We start from the raw sequence: 17,707 nt of genomic DNA, 5'->3' as shown, positions 1-17,707 counted from the left end.
GCAACAAAAAAGCTTAAATTATAGTCGTTAGAAAATATTCTTCGATATGTAATTTCGCTAACACCTTCCAGTTTCTTCTGCACATAGTCATTTATAAAAAGTTGGTACATTTTTCTTATACTTAAATTTTTGTCCAAATATCTACGCTTTGAACTTTGGCGAATATAATGTGGGCCCATGGTTGGAAAAGACTCAATATGAGCCTTCACGATTTTTCGGGTTTTACTGCTTGTTTTATTTGGCGGTGTATGCTTGCCTCTTTTATCCGTATCTGCATAACAGCCTAGAATATCAGTTTTTCTTACAACATCTTGTATTAACGACTCTGATATACAAAGTGTCTTACAAAGAAATTTCTCACATACCTGTATGTCTTGATCATTCAAAGAAAAGTAACACTTTTTGGAAAATGCACGTGGTTTTTTAAACTTCAACGGACTGCAACGACTCTCTTTGGTGGCTCCGTTTTAATACGTGCAATAAGAAAATGTTTCTGGACTATATATTCTAACTTTCAATAATCACGACATAGTCTTTGTCTGTAATCTTCGCTGAAATAACTGGCACATTTGTAAAAGCACTCTGAACAATTAACTGGTTTTGGCATTGCTGGTCTATGGTCTTTTTTTTATCTTATAAGGCAAACCCTCAGCACGCCTCCTTTTTGCGACATTTATTACCCAATCTTTGGGGTTAGCTTTTCTCCAACGTTTTAGTGGACGTACGTCTTTCCATACTTTGTCAAGATGTAGATTTAATATTCAACTAGCTATTTCAGTTGACACTAAATTGTTCGTGGGTGCACCTATTTCAGTATCTTTTTTCTCATTATTTAGGCTATCAAAGTGTGTAAATCATATAGACTTCCTAGAGAGAGCGATCCCTCTTCACTTGGCTGATATGTGGGGTCTACATCTGAAAAGTCAATATCAAAAATGAATTCCATCATTGAGACTATATTGTTCTCAGAATCATCAACAATTGAACTGTTGTCTTCAGTTATTCTATCTGTGTATGTGTTATAAAGATCATTTATGGGTTTAGCTTAGTAACCATTTCTAAATTTTAACTCAACCCGTTTTCAGGTAGAATGAAGTAAGTGTACTTAAAGGTTTTTACTAGTCGATATGAAAGAGAAATTTTAATAAATCATACACGTAAAATGTATTAAAGACACTTATCACCTTTTTACTGAATATGGTTTGCAGTAGTAGAAATATATTGTTGTTCGTCATAATAATATATGTGGGCTTACTTTGTTTTACATGCAACAGAACTTTAATTTTATGGAAGTAAGTAGCGATATATTGTTTTATTTGAAAACGAAAAGTTGATTAGGTGTAACTTATTTGTTTATTACACAAATTATCTGCTGAATGGTAAGTCGTATCATTTATTTGGTTTTACCTGTATGTAGAGCGGAAAAAGCTGAGAATTTTGGTATACTTAACTCAATATTTTAAAATTTGTCATTTACCTGGTTTTCGCAGTATACTGACGATTTTATAGCTATCAATAAAATATATTGTGTAATCTAAAAATTTTTAAATGAAATTCACTGGTTTTATTCCGTAATTTTTTGTAACAATAGATAATGAAGAAGAAATAATTTTCTGCACAAACCCTCCTTATAATAAATAAATATGTGCAATAAATAAAACTAGTTTTACAGTGAATAATTTTTCGCTGTTTAAAGTACCTATAAATTTTATTATTATATACTTGCAAATGCGATATTTGATTTTTTTAGCTTGCGAGACCTCGATTAAAAAAAAACTTCAAAGTTGGTTGAAAGAAAGAGCAGATAATTGAAATTTTTTTTGCGCGATGCGATTTTGAACGTCTAAAATCAATTTCGATTCAGCCACGGCGGAGGTTTTTTTAATTACGACGTTAATTGCATGCGATTATTTTAAAAACGTTTTATTCTCGACCGATCTTATGGCTAAGTTGATGTTATTCGTTTTGACACCCTACTTTATTATAGATCTTAGGCATGTATTCCATATTTTCACCTCACCGTCTGTCTCTTTTATTTGTCCATATTTGTTTTCTCTGGCAAATCTGAGTTATAAAACTAAGTAAATAAATCTAAGTTACGCAAAATTTTCATGAAAAAGTCTTTTACTTACTTCGCACAGAATGCCCATGGTCGAATCCAACTCGGTCCAGTGTGGAAAATGGCCTCTACTGTTTCTGAAAATCCCAAGCTTGGAGTCCTGGTCCTGATGCATATTTTGTGGGAAGCACGAACCTATAATATGCGGACCTGGGTGTTAAAAGAAAACATAATTTAAGCCAGTTCCGATATTGATTTAATGTTAATTCGACATGCATGTTCTATGTGCCTAATTTATTTTTAATGTATATATCTGGAAATACTTATTATGCAAGGAAAGGTAGAAGTCCTAAGATCACGAGGAAGATCCTCAACAAGTTGGATCGATCAAATTACAGGAATGTGCAAAAGACCTATGCATGAGTTAAAAGAAATGACCAGGGACAGAGAGATCTTTCGAGACGGACAATACACGTTATTACGATGACTACTACACTCCTTCCGGGAGGTCACGATTGAGGAGAGATGTATATGTAGCTAAGCTTAGTTATTGTCTGAGTTACGATTTATGTAGTAGCCAAACAGTATTAGGGTAATGACTTTGTTAAATATATTAATTTATATTATATTAATACTTGGGAAATATTATTTTTTTTCTTAGTGTACCTCATAATTTAAGAACATTGACGATCATCACGGATTTTACTCTGTTTGCAGCAGTTATTTCTTCCACATAATTTTTCTTCCACATTCCCTTGCATAGCCAATCCCATAAACTCATATTCTTTATTTCTTAATCTGTGACCAAAAATACTAATTTTTCTTTCCTTCGAGTACTTCTTTTTTCTTTTTCTTCATATGTCTTAAAGTTTTTATGTTTATTACTTGTTGTGTCAATAATATTTTCCACATTCTTAGATAACACCAGTCTTTTTTCAGTTGCATACTTAATTGTCCAGGCTTCAACTCCATATAACAGGACAAAGAAGATGTAGCATCTCAATACTCTTGTTCTAATTTCTATTCCCAGCTTTTTACTGCATAATACTGTTTTCATCTTATTCTTATTCCTTTTGGGAAAATATTATTTGGGAAATTCTTCTTCCACAAGTTCCATCTTTTATCGAAGTTCCATCATCATGGCTAAGCGGATATTGCAGACTGCCTGTAGTGCTTTAAATAGTAGCTTCGCTACTGTATTTAAACCATGCCCTCAAGTTCTTAAGCCAGGATATTTTTCATTTTCCCACATTTCCCTTTCCTCGAATTTTGAACAGTTTCTAGTTTAAGAAGCTAGTCGTCTTCCTGGGCTTCTCTTACTAAACCCTTTCCCTTTAATATCGAACTAAAGTAAACTATCTTTCTCTTTCTGTGCCATACTTGATTATCGTACGTTGGCTCTCAAATTGGCTACACTAATTTTATTGACGGCAGCTCGGAAAAGAGATGCAGAGGATTAAATCATTTCCTCAGGTTTCATACAGTTCACCATTGAAAACACTATATTTTGCACTATTCACATAGATCTTCTTCTTCTTCAGGTTCCTTCTCCTATCGGAGTTTGGAAATCATCATCGCTATCTTAATTTTATTGGCCGCGCTTCTGAATAATTCTAATGAGCTGCAACCGAACCACTCTCTCAAATTTCTTAGCCAGGATATTTTGCGTCGTATCCACATAGATAAAAGACGTTAAAATCAAATAGATAAAATACGTTATTCACATAGATAAAAGACGTTAAAATCAAATAGACGATTGCATTTCCTTTCAATTCGAACGCCACCATTACTATACACGTATTTAGAGTTATTCGCCTCTCATTAGGAACACTTGTGGCTGTTCAAACGGAAATAAAATGCAATCTATTTTGCTTTTATAATAAAATAACACGCCTAAGTACGCTAGCAGCTACCACTATATGAAGCAACAAGAAGTAAGGAGACTTCTCTCGGATAGCCAAATAGGTGAACCGCAAATCCAAAATTTACTGAAAGCTATTGGACGATGCTAAGAATACCCTTTTATTCCGACAATTCCGGGTTGAACCGCGTCGATTATCATTGCTCCAAGCTTTGTACGTCCTCTTCGATGTCTTTTTCAGGGCTTCCAAGATCTCAGTGTCCTGAGTCCCCAGCCACTACTACACTAATCACTAATCAATGTATTACTGGTGCTGGGAATAGAGGACGGGTAATTTATACCGTCGATGGTGACGTGGCTTGGGTAGAGGTTGGCGAGGGGGCTAGCGTGGGGATTGGCGCGGGGATTGGCGGGGGGTTGGTGCGAACATTTCTGACAGTAGGATTTTGACTGACAGGTGGAGCGGACGATATTTTCTTAAGGAGAGGTCTCCAAGTGTCGAAGGTAACCGTATGTCGTCATCTCTTTTATTGAGAAAATTTGGCCTCTTTTTAATTTCTATGGGGGGTTATGGTTCTGGAATTTTCAAAATCAATTTTGTGACCTGTATGAAGATGGTGTTGACCTAGAGCTGAAATTGAGTCAGAATTTCAAACAGAAATAGAATGTTCATAAATCCTATTTTGGATTCTACGATTTGTTTGGCCTATATAAGATCGGGGGTACATGGCACAAGAAATTTCATAAACTCCGTGTTTTTTATTTGGAATGTTGTGTTTGATTGATCGAACAAGGGATGAAAGTTTTTGTTAGGGGGTAAATATTGCTTTTATTCCTCTTGATTTTAGAATTTTGTTGATTTTGTCAGTGACACCTTTGATGTAAGGAAGAAAAGCTCTTGTATAATGAGGGTCTGAGTCTTTGAGTTTAGATTGAGTGGGAGATTGATATCTGTAAATGCTCCTATTGATGTGATTTTCGCAGTAACCGTTTTGGATGAGGGCTTGTTTTAAACTAGAGAGCTCAGGGGGTCTACTTGCATCATCGCAAAGGCGTATTGATATCGAGATAAGCGTATTAATGACTGAAATAATTTGTGAAGGGGGATGATGAGAGTTGGTATGCAAGTAACGATTGGTATGGGTGAGTTTTCGATAAAAAAAAGTGATGAAAACCTTGGGATTGGTTTTGACAGTTTCCACCTCCATCGTGAACTAGCTATTTGGATGTATACCATTTAGATGAGTTTAAAAAGACACCAAAGCATCCCTGCCATGAGGTCAAACGATGAATATTATATCGTCAACATATCGTAGCCAACGGGTTTGAGCATTGATGTGGATAGTGCTGGGGTCTCTAAGTCTTCCATAAAGATATTGGCAATTACTGGAGATAGTGGGGAGCCAATTGACACACCATTTATTTGTCTGCAGATTTTGGAAGATGAAATAAGTGTTGGACATACAATGTTTAATGAGAGATTAGTGGTCTTGCTGGATACTGTATTTAGTTTTCAGAATGTTTAGAGTTTCGTCTAATCTTAGCTCTAAGTTTAATTGTACTAACCGCGGAAACCTTTCGTAACCTTCAACTACAGCACCTGAATTGGTTAATGATTACAAGATGCACAAAGCGCGTGAGATCAAGAAATCGTTTTGAAAAAGCCAATCTCCATAGTCAACATTCACTACGATTCACATTGCAAGATTAGAGTGGAGTAAAGAATTTTAAAACTAAAATTAAAGTTATTGGTCTACAATCTTAATGACGAATCTGGATTTTTATTTTATCTAGATTATCGCCGAAAAAATGTGAAAAGTAAAAGACATATATAGAAAGTTTAAAGCGACAAATCATGAGAAAAATATCTTATTGCCTATATATTCAGTATATTGCTTCCTTTTTAAGAAGAATCTATGTGCAATGTTTTTAAGACTCTTCACTTAAGAATTATTGCTCATACGGATGGATGGAGGACGGACAAAAACACGATTTCGATAAGGATCTGTTTTCGCCTTAAATAAAACTTAATAAAAAAAGAAAAAACATATTTTTCTTCTGTCTGCTTATAGAAGTTTTCACTCATAAGTTCATTTATAAAAATATTTCTCGAGTTTTCCGATATGTTCAGTTTGAGTTAATGTTTTATTACTTATGAATCAGTCGTACCTATATATTAAAAAAACGTATCAAAATATTTACTGTTTTTATTAGTGTTAACTTGAAACAATTAATTAAAATATCCTTGATGATGTCCAATTTCTGATATAAGGGAAACATAATGCAGAATAAAAGGGAAGATATTATAAATGGTTATATAATTACTGCACTTATACATGCAAATGTATGATGTGAAACGGTGGCTAATGTGTTAACGGTGGCTAATTCTAAATGTATTAAAGTCAATGTGACTATATAAAATTTAATATACTTACCAATAAGTGCACATTGTATGTACATAAGATGCCTACAAATATAGTTCCTATGGTTCCAACTAGTAACCCAGCAGTTTTAAAAGCTCTAGGTACTGAGAAGATTCCTATTCCTAATGAGCCTTTTATTATATGTACTACTGCTCCAAAATATCTAAAACATAAAATTATAATTATGAAATTAAAAACTAGTAGAAATATTAGTAATTTTTTTATAAAACAATCCTGATTTTTAAATATTGTTTTATGTGAGATTCAATCACAACTGATTGTAATGAAAATTATATTTTACTTATATTTGTTATTTTTTATATTTTTTTTCACGTTTTGATTTTTAATCCGGGAATAGTTGAAGGGTCTCGGGAGAAAGCCATGAATGTCACAAATTAACTAAAATTGAGTTAAGTACGCCATCTAGTAAGTTTTGTTAATATCTATGTTTGGACATATTGTATGTATGGACATTTCAAATAAGGAAGAAAACAGTGCGTGTTACATCGAGTTAGAATCTATGGAGAGGGCATCACATGACTAAAAACGACCTCACTTCGGCCATATTGTTTTGACACTCTTGACAGATCGTATATGTTTATTTACGTTTGTTGTTTTTCGAATATTTTTAGTTTTATAATACTTTTATAGAAACTGTAATAATATATTGTGATATATATATATATATATATATATATATATATATATATATATATATATATATATATATATATAATGGCTATACACCCCAGTGTGGGGTTAAACCGCAAATGCTTTCTAGATCCGATTTCTTAAGTGGATCAGTCTTTTTTGTTTATCTTATCTTCTTGACAATATCTCTCCATTTTTTCCTGTCTCTAGTTCTTCCTCTCCATTCTCTGACTCCTGCCCTTTGGAGGTCTTCTTCAACTTCTTGCAGCCACTTTGATCTCGGTCTTCCCCTTCTCTTTTTTCCTCCTGGATTCCATTCCATCATTGCGTATGTCACTGCCTCATCGCCTGCTCGCCAAATGTGACCTAACCATCTAACTCTGCATTGCTTTATTTTAGTTACGATGTCTTCCTTAAGTTCTTCCTTAATTTCTGCATTTGTTCTGCTTCTATATTCATTTTGCTCTGTTCTGATTGGTCCTAGTATGGTTCTCATAATCTTTCTCTCTGCTATTCTTAAGTCTTCTTCATCTTTTTTAACCATCGTCATTGTTTCTCCTGCATATAATAATATTGGCCTAATTATGGTGTTATAAATGCTCATCTTACTTTTTTTAGTCAGTGTTTTGCTTTTAAGTAATGTTTTGTTTGCAAAATAAGCTTTATTCGCTGCTAATATTTTTTCTTTTATTTCGGATTTCCTTTCTCCGGATTTACTTATTGTAACTCCTAGGTATTTGAAGTATTCTACTTCTTCAAACTCAGAACTTCCTATTTTGATTTTTTCTTTCATTGGTTTTTTTCCTAATCTTAATATTTTTGTCTTTTCTTGATTTAATCTTAGCCCCATTACCTCCCCTTTCTCTCTTATTTCTTCTAGCATTTCTTTCATTATTTTTCTGTTCTTTGCAATAATAGCAATATCGTCTGCATATGCAATTATTTGACCACCTCTTGTTCTTAGATTTCCTTTATTTATATTTCGTAGTACATATTCTAATGCTAGATTAAATAGCGTTGTTGATAAGGCATCTCCTTGTTTCATCCCTTTATTTATAATGAATTCCTCTGTCTCTCCTCTTTGTGTCTTTATGCTTATTTTTGTAGTTCTCATTGTCATTTCTATTAATTTTCTGAGTTTATGTGGAATTTTTAATTTTTTAAGTGCTATCATTAATCCGTTCCTTTTAATTGAATCAAATGCCTGTTTGAAGTCTATGAATAACATTTCCAATTCTAATTTATACTCGTTTGCTTTTTCCATTATTTGTTTTATTGTGTGTATTGCATCTATTGTAGATCTTCCTTCTGTGAATCCACATTGGTACTGTCCTACTGTCTTCTTTGTGATCTTTGATAACCTCTTTTTTATTATTGATGTCAATATTTTATATGTTGTATTTAGTAACGTTATTCCTCTATAATTTTCACAGATTTGTTGGTCTCCCTTTTTATGTACTGTTATGATCTGCCCTACCTCCCAGTCCGCTGGCATTTTCTCTTCTTTCCATATATTTTTCAATAGTGCCAATATTTTTCCTCTTAGTTCCCTTCCCCCGTATTTTATTAGTTCCATATTAATGCCATCTTTACCAGGGGCTTTTCCATTTTTGCTTCTCTGTATTACTTCATCCAATTCCTCTAATGTTGGTTCTTTTGAAATTTCGATATCTACTTCATCTGCTTCTTCTTCGTGCACCGTTTCCTCCTCATTATGCATTTCTTCTTCTGTTGTTTCCTCCGTCAAGAGGTCTCTGTAGTAATCTCTCCATACTTGTTTGTATTCTTGGTCCTCTATTATCACTATTCCCTCTCTATTTTTTATTCCGTTTGTTTTGCCCTTGTATTTTTTGTTTTGTTCTTTAATTTTTTTGTAAAAACTTTTCGTATTTCTGTTTGTTCTTTCGTGCTCTATTTCCTGCATTTTTTTGTCTACCCATCTTCTTTTATTTTGCCTTATCACTTTCTTAGCATTCCTTCTTAATTTTTCATATTCTTCTCTGTCTTCCTCTTTATCTGTTCTTAGCCATTTATTTCTGGCTTGTACTTTTTTTCCTGTTATTTCTCTGTATTCTTGGTTATACCATTCGTTTTTTGTTTTAGCCTGACTTTTACCTATCTGCATATTTGCACCTTCTTCTATTGATTTTTTGATCGTCTCCCATTCTGTGTTTATATCTTCTGCTTTATATTTCTCTTTTATTTGACTCATTTTATTGACATTCCACTTTTTATGTTGGTTTTTTTGTTTTGTTTCAATTTTAACTTTTTGTCTTATAGTGGCTGTGACCATGTAGTGGTCTGAATCTGCACACGCACCTCTGAACGTTCTTACATCTTTTATTGACGATTGCTTTCGTTTATTAATCATTATGTGATCAATTTGACTATATGTTTTCTGATCTGGTGACCTCCATGTTACCTTATGTATTTTAGGGTGTTCAAATTTTGTTGAGCTTATTAACAAATTTGTTCTTGTTGCTAGGTTACATAGTTTTTGCCCATTGTCATTCGTGTTTTCGTGTATTGTATGCTTTCCTGCAATTTGTTGTAAAAAGTCCTCTCTTCCAATCTGGGCGTTGAGGTCTCCTAATACAAATATGACATCTTCTTTGGGTATTTTTTCTATCTCCTCTTCGACCCTATCATAAAAGATTTCTTTTTCGTCTGCATTGCTTGTTTCTGTGGGGGCGTATAAATTCAAGACTGATATATTAAATGGTTTGCTGTTGACTCTAACATAGGCCATCCTTTCGCATATTGGCTTGAAATTTATAATTTTCTCTCTTAGGTGCCTTAGTATCATGAATCCCACGCCTTTTTGCCCTTGTTTCTTTCCTCCTGAATATAACATTGTAAAGTCTTGTTTGTCAATCTGTCCCTGTCCCTCCCAGCGTAATTCTTGCAGTGCTGCAATATCTATTTTATACTTTTTGAGTTCTTTTTCTATTTCTAGCATTTTTCCTGGAGTTAGCATGGTTCTTATGTTCCATGTGCTTATTTTCAACTCTTTATTTTTTTTGTTCTGTTGTCTTCGTTTTTTATTTTTGTTTTCTTGTCTATCTTTCTTTATTGCACTTTTGTTGTAACCGGTTTTATCTGCAGTCATTTCCTGTTTCTTTGCCTCGTCCGTCAACGAATAATGCATCGTCTCATCCTTTGCTAGTTTTTTGAACCACCTCCATGATGGTCCTCCAGCTGGTTGGTGTTTCTATTCCATCTCCTTTCTAGACCATCTATTATAAGTTTGTTGGCTTTAATTTGGACACGTTTACCTTTCTTTATTTCATCTTTTGCTATTCTTCGTATTTCCTTCTGTATTTGTAATTCCTCTGTCGTTAGATCATTGTTTATATATATTTTTTCTTTTTTCACTTCTTTAAGTTTACTTTTGTTTTCCATAATTTTTGTTTTTTCTTCTTTGTTTGGCAGTCTGACTAAACATGTTTTATCTCCTAGTTTCACTGCTTCTTCTATATTTACGGTAATATTTAGCTCTTTTGTCATAAAATTTCCTATTACTTCTTTTAGTATTCTTCTATCTCCAGTTTCTATTGTCATTCCCTGTATTATCACATTATTTTCTTTTCTTATTCTATCCAGCCTTTCAAGGCGTCCTTTTGTCTCATTCAGATCCTTTTTGATTTGTTCATTTTCTTTCCAGATTTCACTATTCTCTTGTTTTAGTTCTGCTAGTTCAGTTTTGAGTTCCCTCATTTCTTCTCTGTATTGTTTTTGTTCCGTTTTTACTTCTTTTATATCAGTTTTTAATTCTTGTAACTCTATTGTTAAATTTTTTATCATATTTAGTATTTGATCTATTTTGCTATCATCTTTGTGACTTTTAACTGGACTTCTTTGTACTTTTTTACTGGGACCAAATAACAGTCCCTCTTCTTCTCTATTTCTTTTCCGATTGTCATCGGATGTATTATCATCTGAATCCATATTTTTACTGCTACTACTCGCGATAGAGCCAACCTCCCCACTCAACGCGTCGAAGGAAGATGGTTCTCTCAAGCAGTAGCTTGTAGTACTTTATTTTCACGTTTTCTTCCTGAATAAATTAATTTTCAATTAAAATAATTGTCAGTTACTTTGGAACGGTTTGATGTGGCAACGCCCACCTCTAGCTTTTAAAACTGATATAGCGTTAATTACCTGGGCCGGTTTTGTTCTTAGTTTTTTGTGTTGAGAGTAAATAAAATTTCCTTCGCCTTCCTAAATTTATCGAGGTTATGCACTTACCTCTCTTCCGATGTCTTTGCTATAATTACCATTAACACTTTTATTCTTCTATTACACACTGCACGCAAAATCAGCAAAATTATCGACTCACAATAACCAAAAATTGAAATTATTATGAAGCAGAATTTACACACGTCTATTTCTTACACTAGAGATGTGTCCATATTGTATGTATGAACATTTCAAATAAGGAAGAAAACAGTGCATGTTACATCGAGTTAGAATCTATGGAGAGGGCATCACATGACTAAAAACGACCTCACTTCGGCCATATTGTTTTGACACTCTTGACAGATCGTATATGTTTATTTACGTTTGTTGTTTTTCGAATATTTTTAGTTTTATAATACTTTTATAGAAACTGTAATAATATATTGTGATAGTGCATAATAATGGTTTCTTGTTCTCAACGTAGTTGCAGTGGCAGAAGCAATGTTAATAAAAAATCTTCAGGAATAACGTTCTACAGGTTAGTATACAAATATGTAAACAAAGTAATGGCCCGTACTTCAGAGAATAAATTAATAGTATTTGACTGTATTAATTTATCTTTATGTATAATATATCGTGTTTTTAGTGTTTACCGCGGGATAAATAAATCATAGTTTATTAAAAATGTATTGCACTTTGTAGATTATGATTAAATCTTCTGAATAACTAGTCATATTTTTATAGTTGTTTTAATATTATTGAGTCCGGCCATGATCCCACCGCCATATTGGTATCACCGTTAGCCACGCCTACCTACGCCGTTTTTAATACACACGTTAATATGCTCATAGCTTCTCCATAGATTCTAACTCAATGGCGTGTTACGAGTTATTAGAGTTTTTAAATACCCAATGTCGGTAGAAAACCGTGCATGTCCGCGTGTAAACGGCTGAAACACTGAATGTCCACTCAGCAGCGCCAGAAAATGTAATTGGCATCCTTGTCTTGCAAACGGTCGTGTCGTAAATACATCGTTATAACCACGTGCTTGTGCAGTTCTGTTAGGTTAGTTAATTTATTTAAAACAATTATGGCAGATAGTGGAAACATATCCACTAAAAAGAAAGTGAAAATGGGCAGGTTATACGAAGTCATGAAAAAAATGAAGCTTCAGTCACAAGAGTTTGGTGAATTCTGCAAATGCAAACGCTTGAAGTGTTGTCACACAGTAAATGTAATGAATAGACAAAGAATTTTAAATCATTTTAATTCATTTATATCTCATAATGAACAGAATGCGTATTTGTGTTCTCTTATATCATTAGTAAACGTACAGAGGCGGCGATCTAGCGCCAAAAATGTACATGATGCAATATATCATGATGCAGCCTATATGTAGAGGGCCAGAGTTCAGCCAAGGTCAACTGCTAATGCTGAGGATGAGAAAAAACATTACGAAGAAGTACAAGTTTGTGCCAAGTTTTTTCGTGCAGTTCATGGTATTACAGGGGCAAATCTTCAACATCTACAGAAAGAGTTAAAGCAGTCTGGCACGGCTCCTAAAGATAAAAGGGGCGGAATAAATTTTAACAAACTGAAGCCGAGTAGTGTTAATAGTGTTCACGAGCATATCCAGTCATTTAAATCAAGAAGTAGTCACTATAGCTTACATGATAATAAAGGTAAAACCTACTTGCCTGAAACTTTAAATATAATAAAAATGTTTTCTCTGTTTAAAGAAAAATATCCGGAAGTTAAAATTTCTTATCAAAGTTACAGACAAATTTTTAGACAAAAATATAACATTAGTTTCGGTTATCCGCGATCGGATACCTGCAGTCAATGTGACGAAATTACTGCAAAAATGAAAGCAGCTGAAACAGACCAGAAAAGTGGACGTACTGAAAAAACCAAATTGAAAGCACTTAGAGAGTGTTGATCATTTGTCTCCAATTCTTCAACATCTACACATTTTCTGTGACGGAGCAGGTGGACAAAACAAAAACTATACAGTGGTAAGGTTTATTCATTACATGGTATCAGTAGTAAAATGTCTTCAATCCATTACAATAACATATCTCGTTAGAGGCCATTCGTACCTTGAGTGCGATAAAAATATGGGCCTTATTAACCTTAAAAAAAGAATAGAAACGCCTGCTGATTGGAAGGAAAATATTATAACTTCTCGCACAAAGCCTGCCCCATTTAATGTAATTTCAGTATCTCAGTGTTTCATCAAAGGATGGACTGAATTTTTTAACGATAGATATGTCAAAAAAGCTCCTTTTGCTATGCAAAAAATTAAAGAGGTGATGTGTGTTAATACTCATGTTCGCACTGCATTTCACCGAGATTCATATAATGGTAGCCAACTTGAGGACCACATCCGTTCTTCTGTTCAAGCCAAAAAGTCGCATAAATTGTCACCTTCGGAATTTGAACTACCCATGCAATCATACTAATATATAATATAATTTTACTTTATTGCTATTAACGAAGACAAGTTCAAAGACATAATGTTTTTGTTAAAGTTTTGCGAATCCGAACAAGCAAAAGAAATGTACATGAGGATACCTCATGAAATGAAGATAAAAAAACAACAAAGAAACTGTAAATAATTCAAATCTTGAGGAATTGCAGCCTGTTATAATAAAGAAACGTTTGTCTCAAAAAAGAAACGCCCCTGGACTTTCATGATTTTCTTCCATAAAAGATTGACACTGACTGATGTTTCCCTATTTTTTACAAAAACTGTTTGTTTCATTGGTTTAGTTTTAAGTACTAGTTTTTAGTAGTAAATGATAATGATAAATGTTTTGGAATATAATATATCAGGCACATATTTTAGTTTTTACACGGTATTTAAATGTAAAATTAATTTTTTTTAATAAAATATTTTGTGACATTCATGGTTTTCTCCCGAGACCCTTCAGTTTTTAAAAGAATGTTAAATATTAACAAATTATTAGTGGAAATCTGTAAATGTTTATTAATTGTCGGCGGCAACCACTTTTACGTTGGTACTTGGCTTTGATCTTGTAGGCAACTAGCCATATTTTAAATGAAATTCTGAGAGGTAATGGTAATTATAGATGATGTGTCTCTGATCTATCAACTCCTTAAAATTTTTATATCCTTATTGCTGACTTCTTCTTTAAGTATTGGTTACCAGGACCTGCTACATTCTATTGATGAATTTGTTATACATTCTAAGAACAAGAAGTTAAATGCAGAATAGAAGAGGACGGAAATGGATTTCTAAAAATGAGACTATTTATCATCACCCGAGGTCTTGATCTATCTTAACAATATCGCATAATGAAATGCTCTACACATGGTGTTCTACTACACGTCATGGAAGCCTGGACGAAGACAATTAGCTCATTACGAAGCCTGGAAAACTTTGAGATGGATATTTCGCTGCATTCTAAAAATTTCATGGATTGACCATATTAGGAATGACGAAGTTTTATTATGTATAAGTAGATAACGTAAACGTATAGACATTATTAAAAAAATGGAAAACATCTTGGACATATATTGAGATACCCCAGATATTACTTCCTTCAACTAATAATGAAAGGAAAACGCGGTCCAGGAAGACGACAAATAAAATGTTAAACATTAAAGAATGGGTAGGACTATACCTACAAACTTAGACTATACCTATAGAGATGCATTTGCAGAAGTCATCGCCAACCTCCATTAGAGACGCACTTAAAGAAGAAGACATGTGTATAGGTATATGTAACTATAAATTTTTTGTTGAAGTTTCAGCATATAAACTTTCTCTCGAATAATGTGACTGAATAGTGTATGCGAGCTATTCTATCGATAAGAAAAAATACAAGGGATTATTTTTGTTACTAGGTCTTTTTTATATTACGAATGTGATCAACGCTGTGATGTGGCCTAATCAACCAACCCGTACAATATGTTCCATGGGATTGGTTGTCGAAATAATTCCAAGATCACGTTGTGTTGTGTAACTAGTTACATAAAAATAATACTACTAAAGAAATTTAAATTTCTTTTTTCTTTTCAATTCGAGCTTCACCATTGTTCTACACGTATTTCGGGGTTTCTCCTCTCATCAGGAGCACTTGCTAGCAGCACAATGGTGAAGCTCGAATTAAAAAGAAATGGAATCGTCTATTTTTATTTAATTTCAACGACTTTTCTCTACGTAAAGAGTGCAAAAGATGGTTTTTAAGGGTAAACTGTAGATGTATTATCGGAATAAATAATTATTCCTAACATCATCCAACAGCTTCCAGTAAGCTTGGATTTGTAGTTTGCCTAATTCGGAAATCAAAGAGAAATCTCCCGACTTCTTATTGCTTCATATAATTGGATTAAATAACCAAGATATTATAAAAGAATATGTTAGTTGTTGGTTATATTTTGAAAAAATTCACCCTCAAATATTTTAATTTTTAAAAAATTATTTAAACTCTTTACAGTAAAAGGGTAACAAAAAATTAACGACTTACGTATTTGGGTGTAAAATTTCTCTATGTTCATGAGGAAAATATTCTTTCTTTTCGATGTCGACTGTACAAAGTTGATCATTATTTGGTAAATTTATCCTGAAACAAAAATGTTAGTTATGAATATAAGTGTCAATAGAATATGGATAAAATTCCTTAGATATAATATTATACATCAACATAAATATGAATGATGTGGAAAAAAAAGTTTTTGTCGTTAGAGACACAAGCCTTTAAGTTTATTAAGTTAATTAATTAATTAATTAACTGGTGTTATGTTTCTTTTATTTCATCCTTAGATAAATATGAAGTTTTCTACAAGGAATCTAAAACCTAGATCTAAATCTAGATCATAGTCATCTGGGAGATTCTGCTAGAGACTTAACATGGCCTGACGTCCGAGTGCTAGCGGGATAAGCAATCCACCACTTTTGGTGGCCACAGACTTTGGGCAGATGAGCTGGTAAATAGAAGTTCATACCCCTGAGGGGGTAAGGCTGGTCCACCCCAAATATATTTTTTAAATGTTTGGACAGAATTTTTTATTTTTATTTTTTTGTGATGTGCCATTAAATAATACATGTAACCCCTTAATTTTAACCCTTCTATCACCATACCCTATTGGTTAATAGCCACACTAGTGTCACAAAGTTAGTTGTCATTCTCCTCCGAAACAGCGTGACTGATTTTTATGATATTTTCCATGTATGTTAGGTAGGTCTGATAATTAGTCGTAATATATTTTTCATATTTTAAAGTAATCAGCTTAATACATACATACTACATACATCCCTTAATTTTTACCCTAATAGTACTAATTGCCTAATTTTTAATTGCCATATTATTAAGTCTGATAAATCGTTCGCAATTTATTCCTTTATATCCGTAAGGGTTAAGAGTGGTTCACCCCAAACATGTTTTCTATTTTGTTTACGAATTTTTTTATTTTTATTATGATATGGCATTAATAAATACAATAGCCCTTAATTTTCCCCCTCTATTCCTAACTCCTCCTAAACCGGTTCACCGATTTTGATGCAATTTTATATTTATATTCGGTAGGTATGAGAATCGGTCGTGATCTATTTTTCATACCTCTAAGGGGTAAGGGTGGTCCCCATCCCAAACATTTTTTTATTTTTTTTTTTGGACAAAACTTTTTTGTTTTTACACATACATACAACTCTTAATTTTCACCCCTCAATAATCAACCCCTATTGTTAATAGCGAAATTAGTATGATGTAGTTATTATTGTCACAGAGTTAGTTGCGACACTCCTTCGAGACGACTTGACCGATTATTATAACATTTTATATGTATATTCGATTGAATATACTACTCTGAAGTCTTTTCCAGGAAACTTATTTTCATTCAAATCAGTTGACTCAGTTATAAATTAAAATGACGTAGTTAAGTACCCTACAGAGTTTTTAAATTCATCGGAATTGCCTGGAATCCCACCTAACAATTTACAATTAAAAGTTCGATCAGTTGTCATTATGCTATGTCACTTTAATTAATCTCGACTGTGCAATGGAACGAGACTGACTGTAAAAAGGCTAATGAATAATGTAGTTGCGACAACGATCATTAAGGAAAAATATAAAGGAGAGGATGTCTTGATCTCGCGTATAATGATGATTTCAACGAACGTACCATTTGATTTTAAACGTTTACAATTTCATGTGCCTTTGGCTTCTGCAATGACAATAAACAAATCACAAAGCCAACCGTTGAAAGTTTGCGGAGTTAACTTAGAGTTTTTATGTTTTGCGCATGGAAAATTATTCGGTTGTCGTAAAACCGCCATCGTTGTATATTTATTTAACGCAAAAAAATAAAAAATATTTTTATCAGAAAGTATTAAATTGATTCAACTTTTTTCAAGCATAATATGTTTGAGTGTTTTTTTTGGCTTTATTTTTTGTTCATTTTTTAGATACATTATTTATTTCTAAGGCGGTACAAAGCTCACCGGTTCAGCTAGTATTTATATATTAATTAAAAATATCAACTGATATTAATTTATATCTTATTATAAAT

General features: G+C 33.0%; 1 protein-coding gene across 5 annotated transcripts in view; it reads right to left on the bottom strand.

Annotated features, from left to right (window-relative positions):
* LOC140436799 (proton-coupled amino acid transporter-like protein pathetic) overlaps nucleotides 1–17,707 on the bottom strand; it is a 119,555-nt gene that overhangs the window by 16,178 nt on the left and 85,670 nt on the right. For all 5 annotated transcript variants that reach the window (XM_072525898.1, XM_072525900.1, XM_072525902.1 and 2 more), the window contains exons 3-5: nucleotides 15,667–15,762; nucleotides 6,356–6,506; nucleotides 2,133–2,254 (exon numbers count right to left, since the gene is read on the bottom strand). In XM_072525898.1, coding sequence (XP_072381999.1) covers nucleotides 2,133–2,254; nucleotides 6,356–6,506; nucleotides 15,667–15,762 — 369 coding nt within the window. The remainder of the gene's footprint in view (nucleotides 1–2,132; nucleotides 2,255–6,355; nucleotides 6,507–15,666; nucleotides 15,763–17,707) is intronic.

Source organism: Diabrotica undecimpunctata, chromosome 3, assembly GCF_040954645.1.
Source record: "Diabrotica undecimpunctata isolate CICGRU chromosome 3, icDiaUnde3, whole genome shotgun sequence".
Lineage (NCBI taxonomy): Eukaryota > Metazoa > Arthropoda > Insecta > Coleoptera > Chrysomelidae > Diabrotica > Diabrotica undecimpunctata.
The sequence above is the reverse complement of the archived record's forward strand: the minus strand, read 5'-3'. Positions and strand labels throughout refer to the sequence as shown.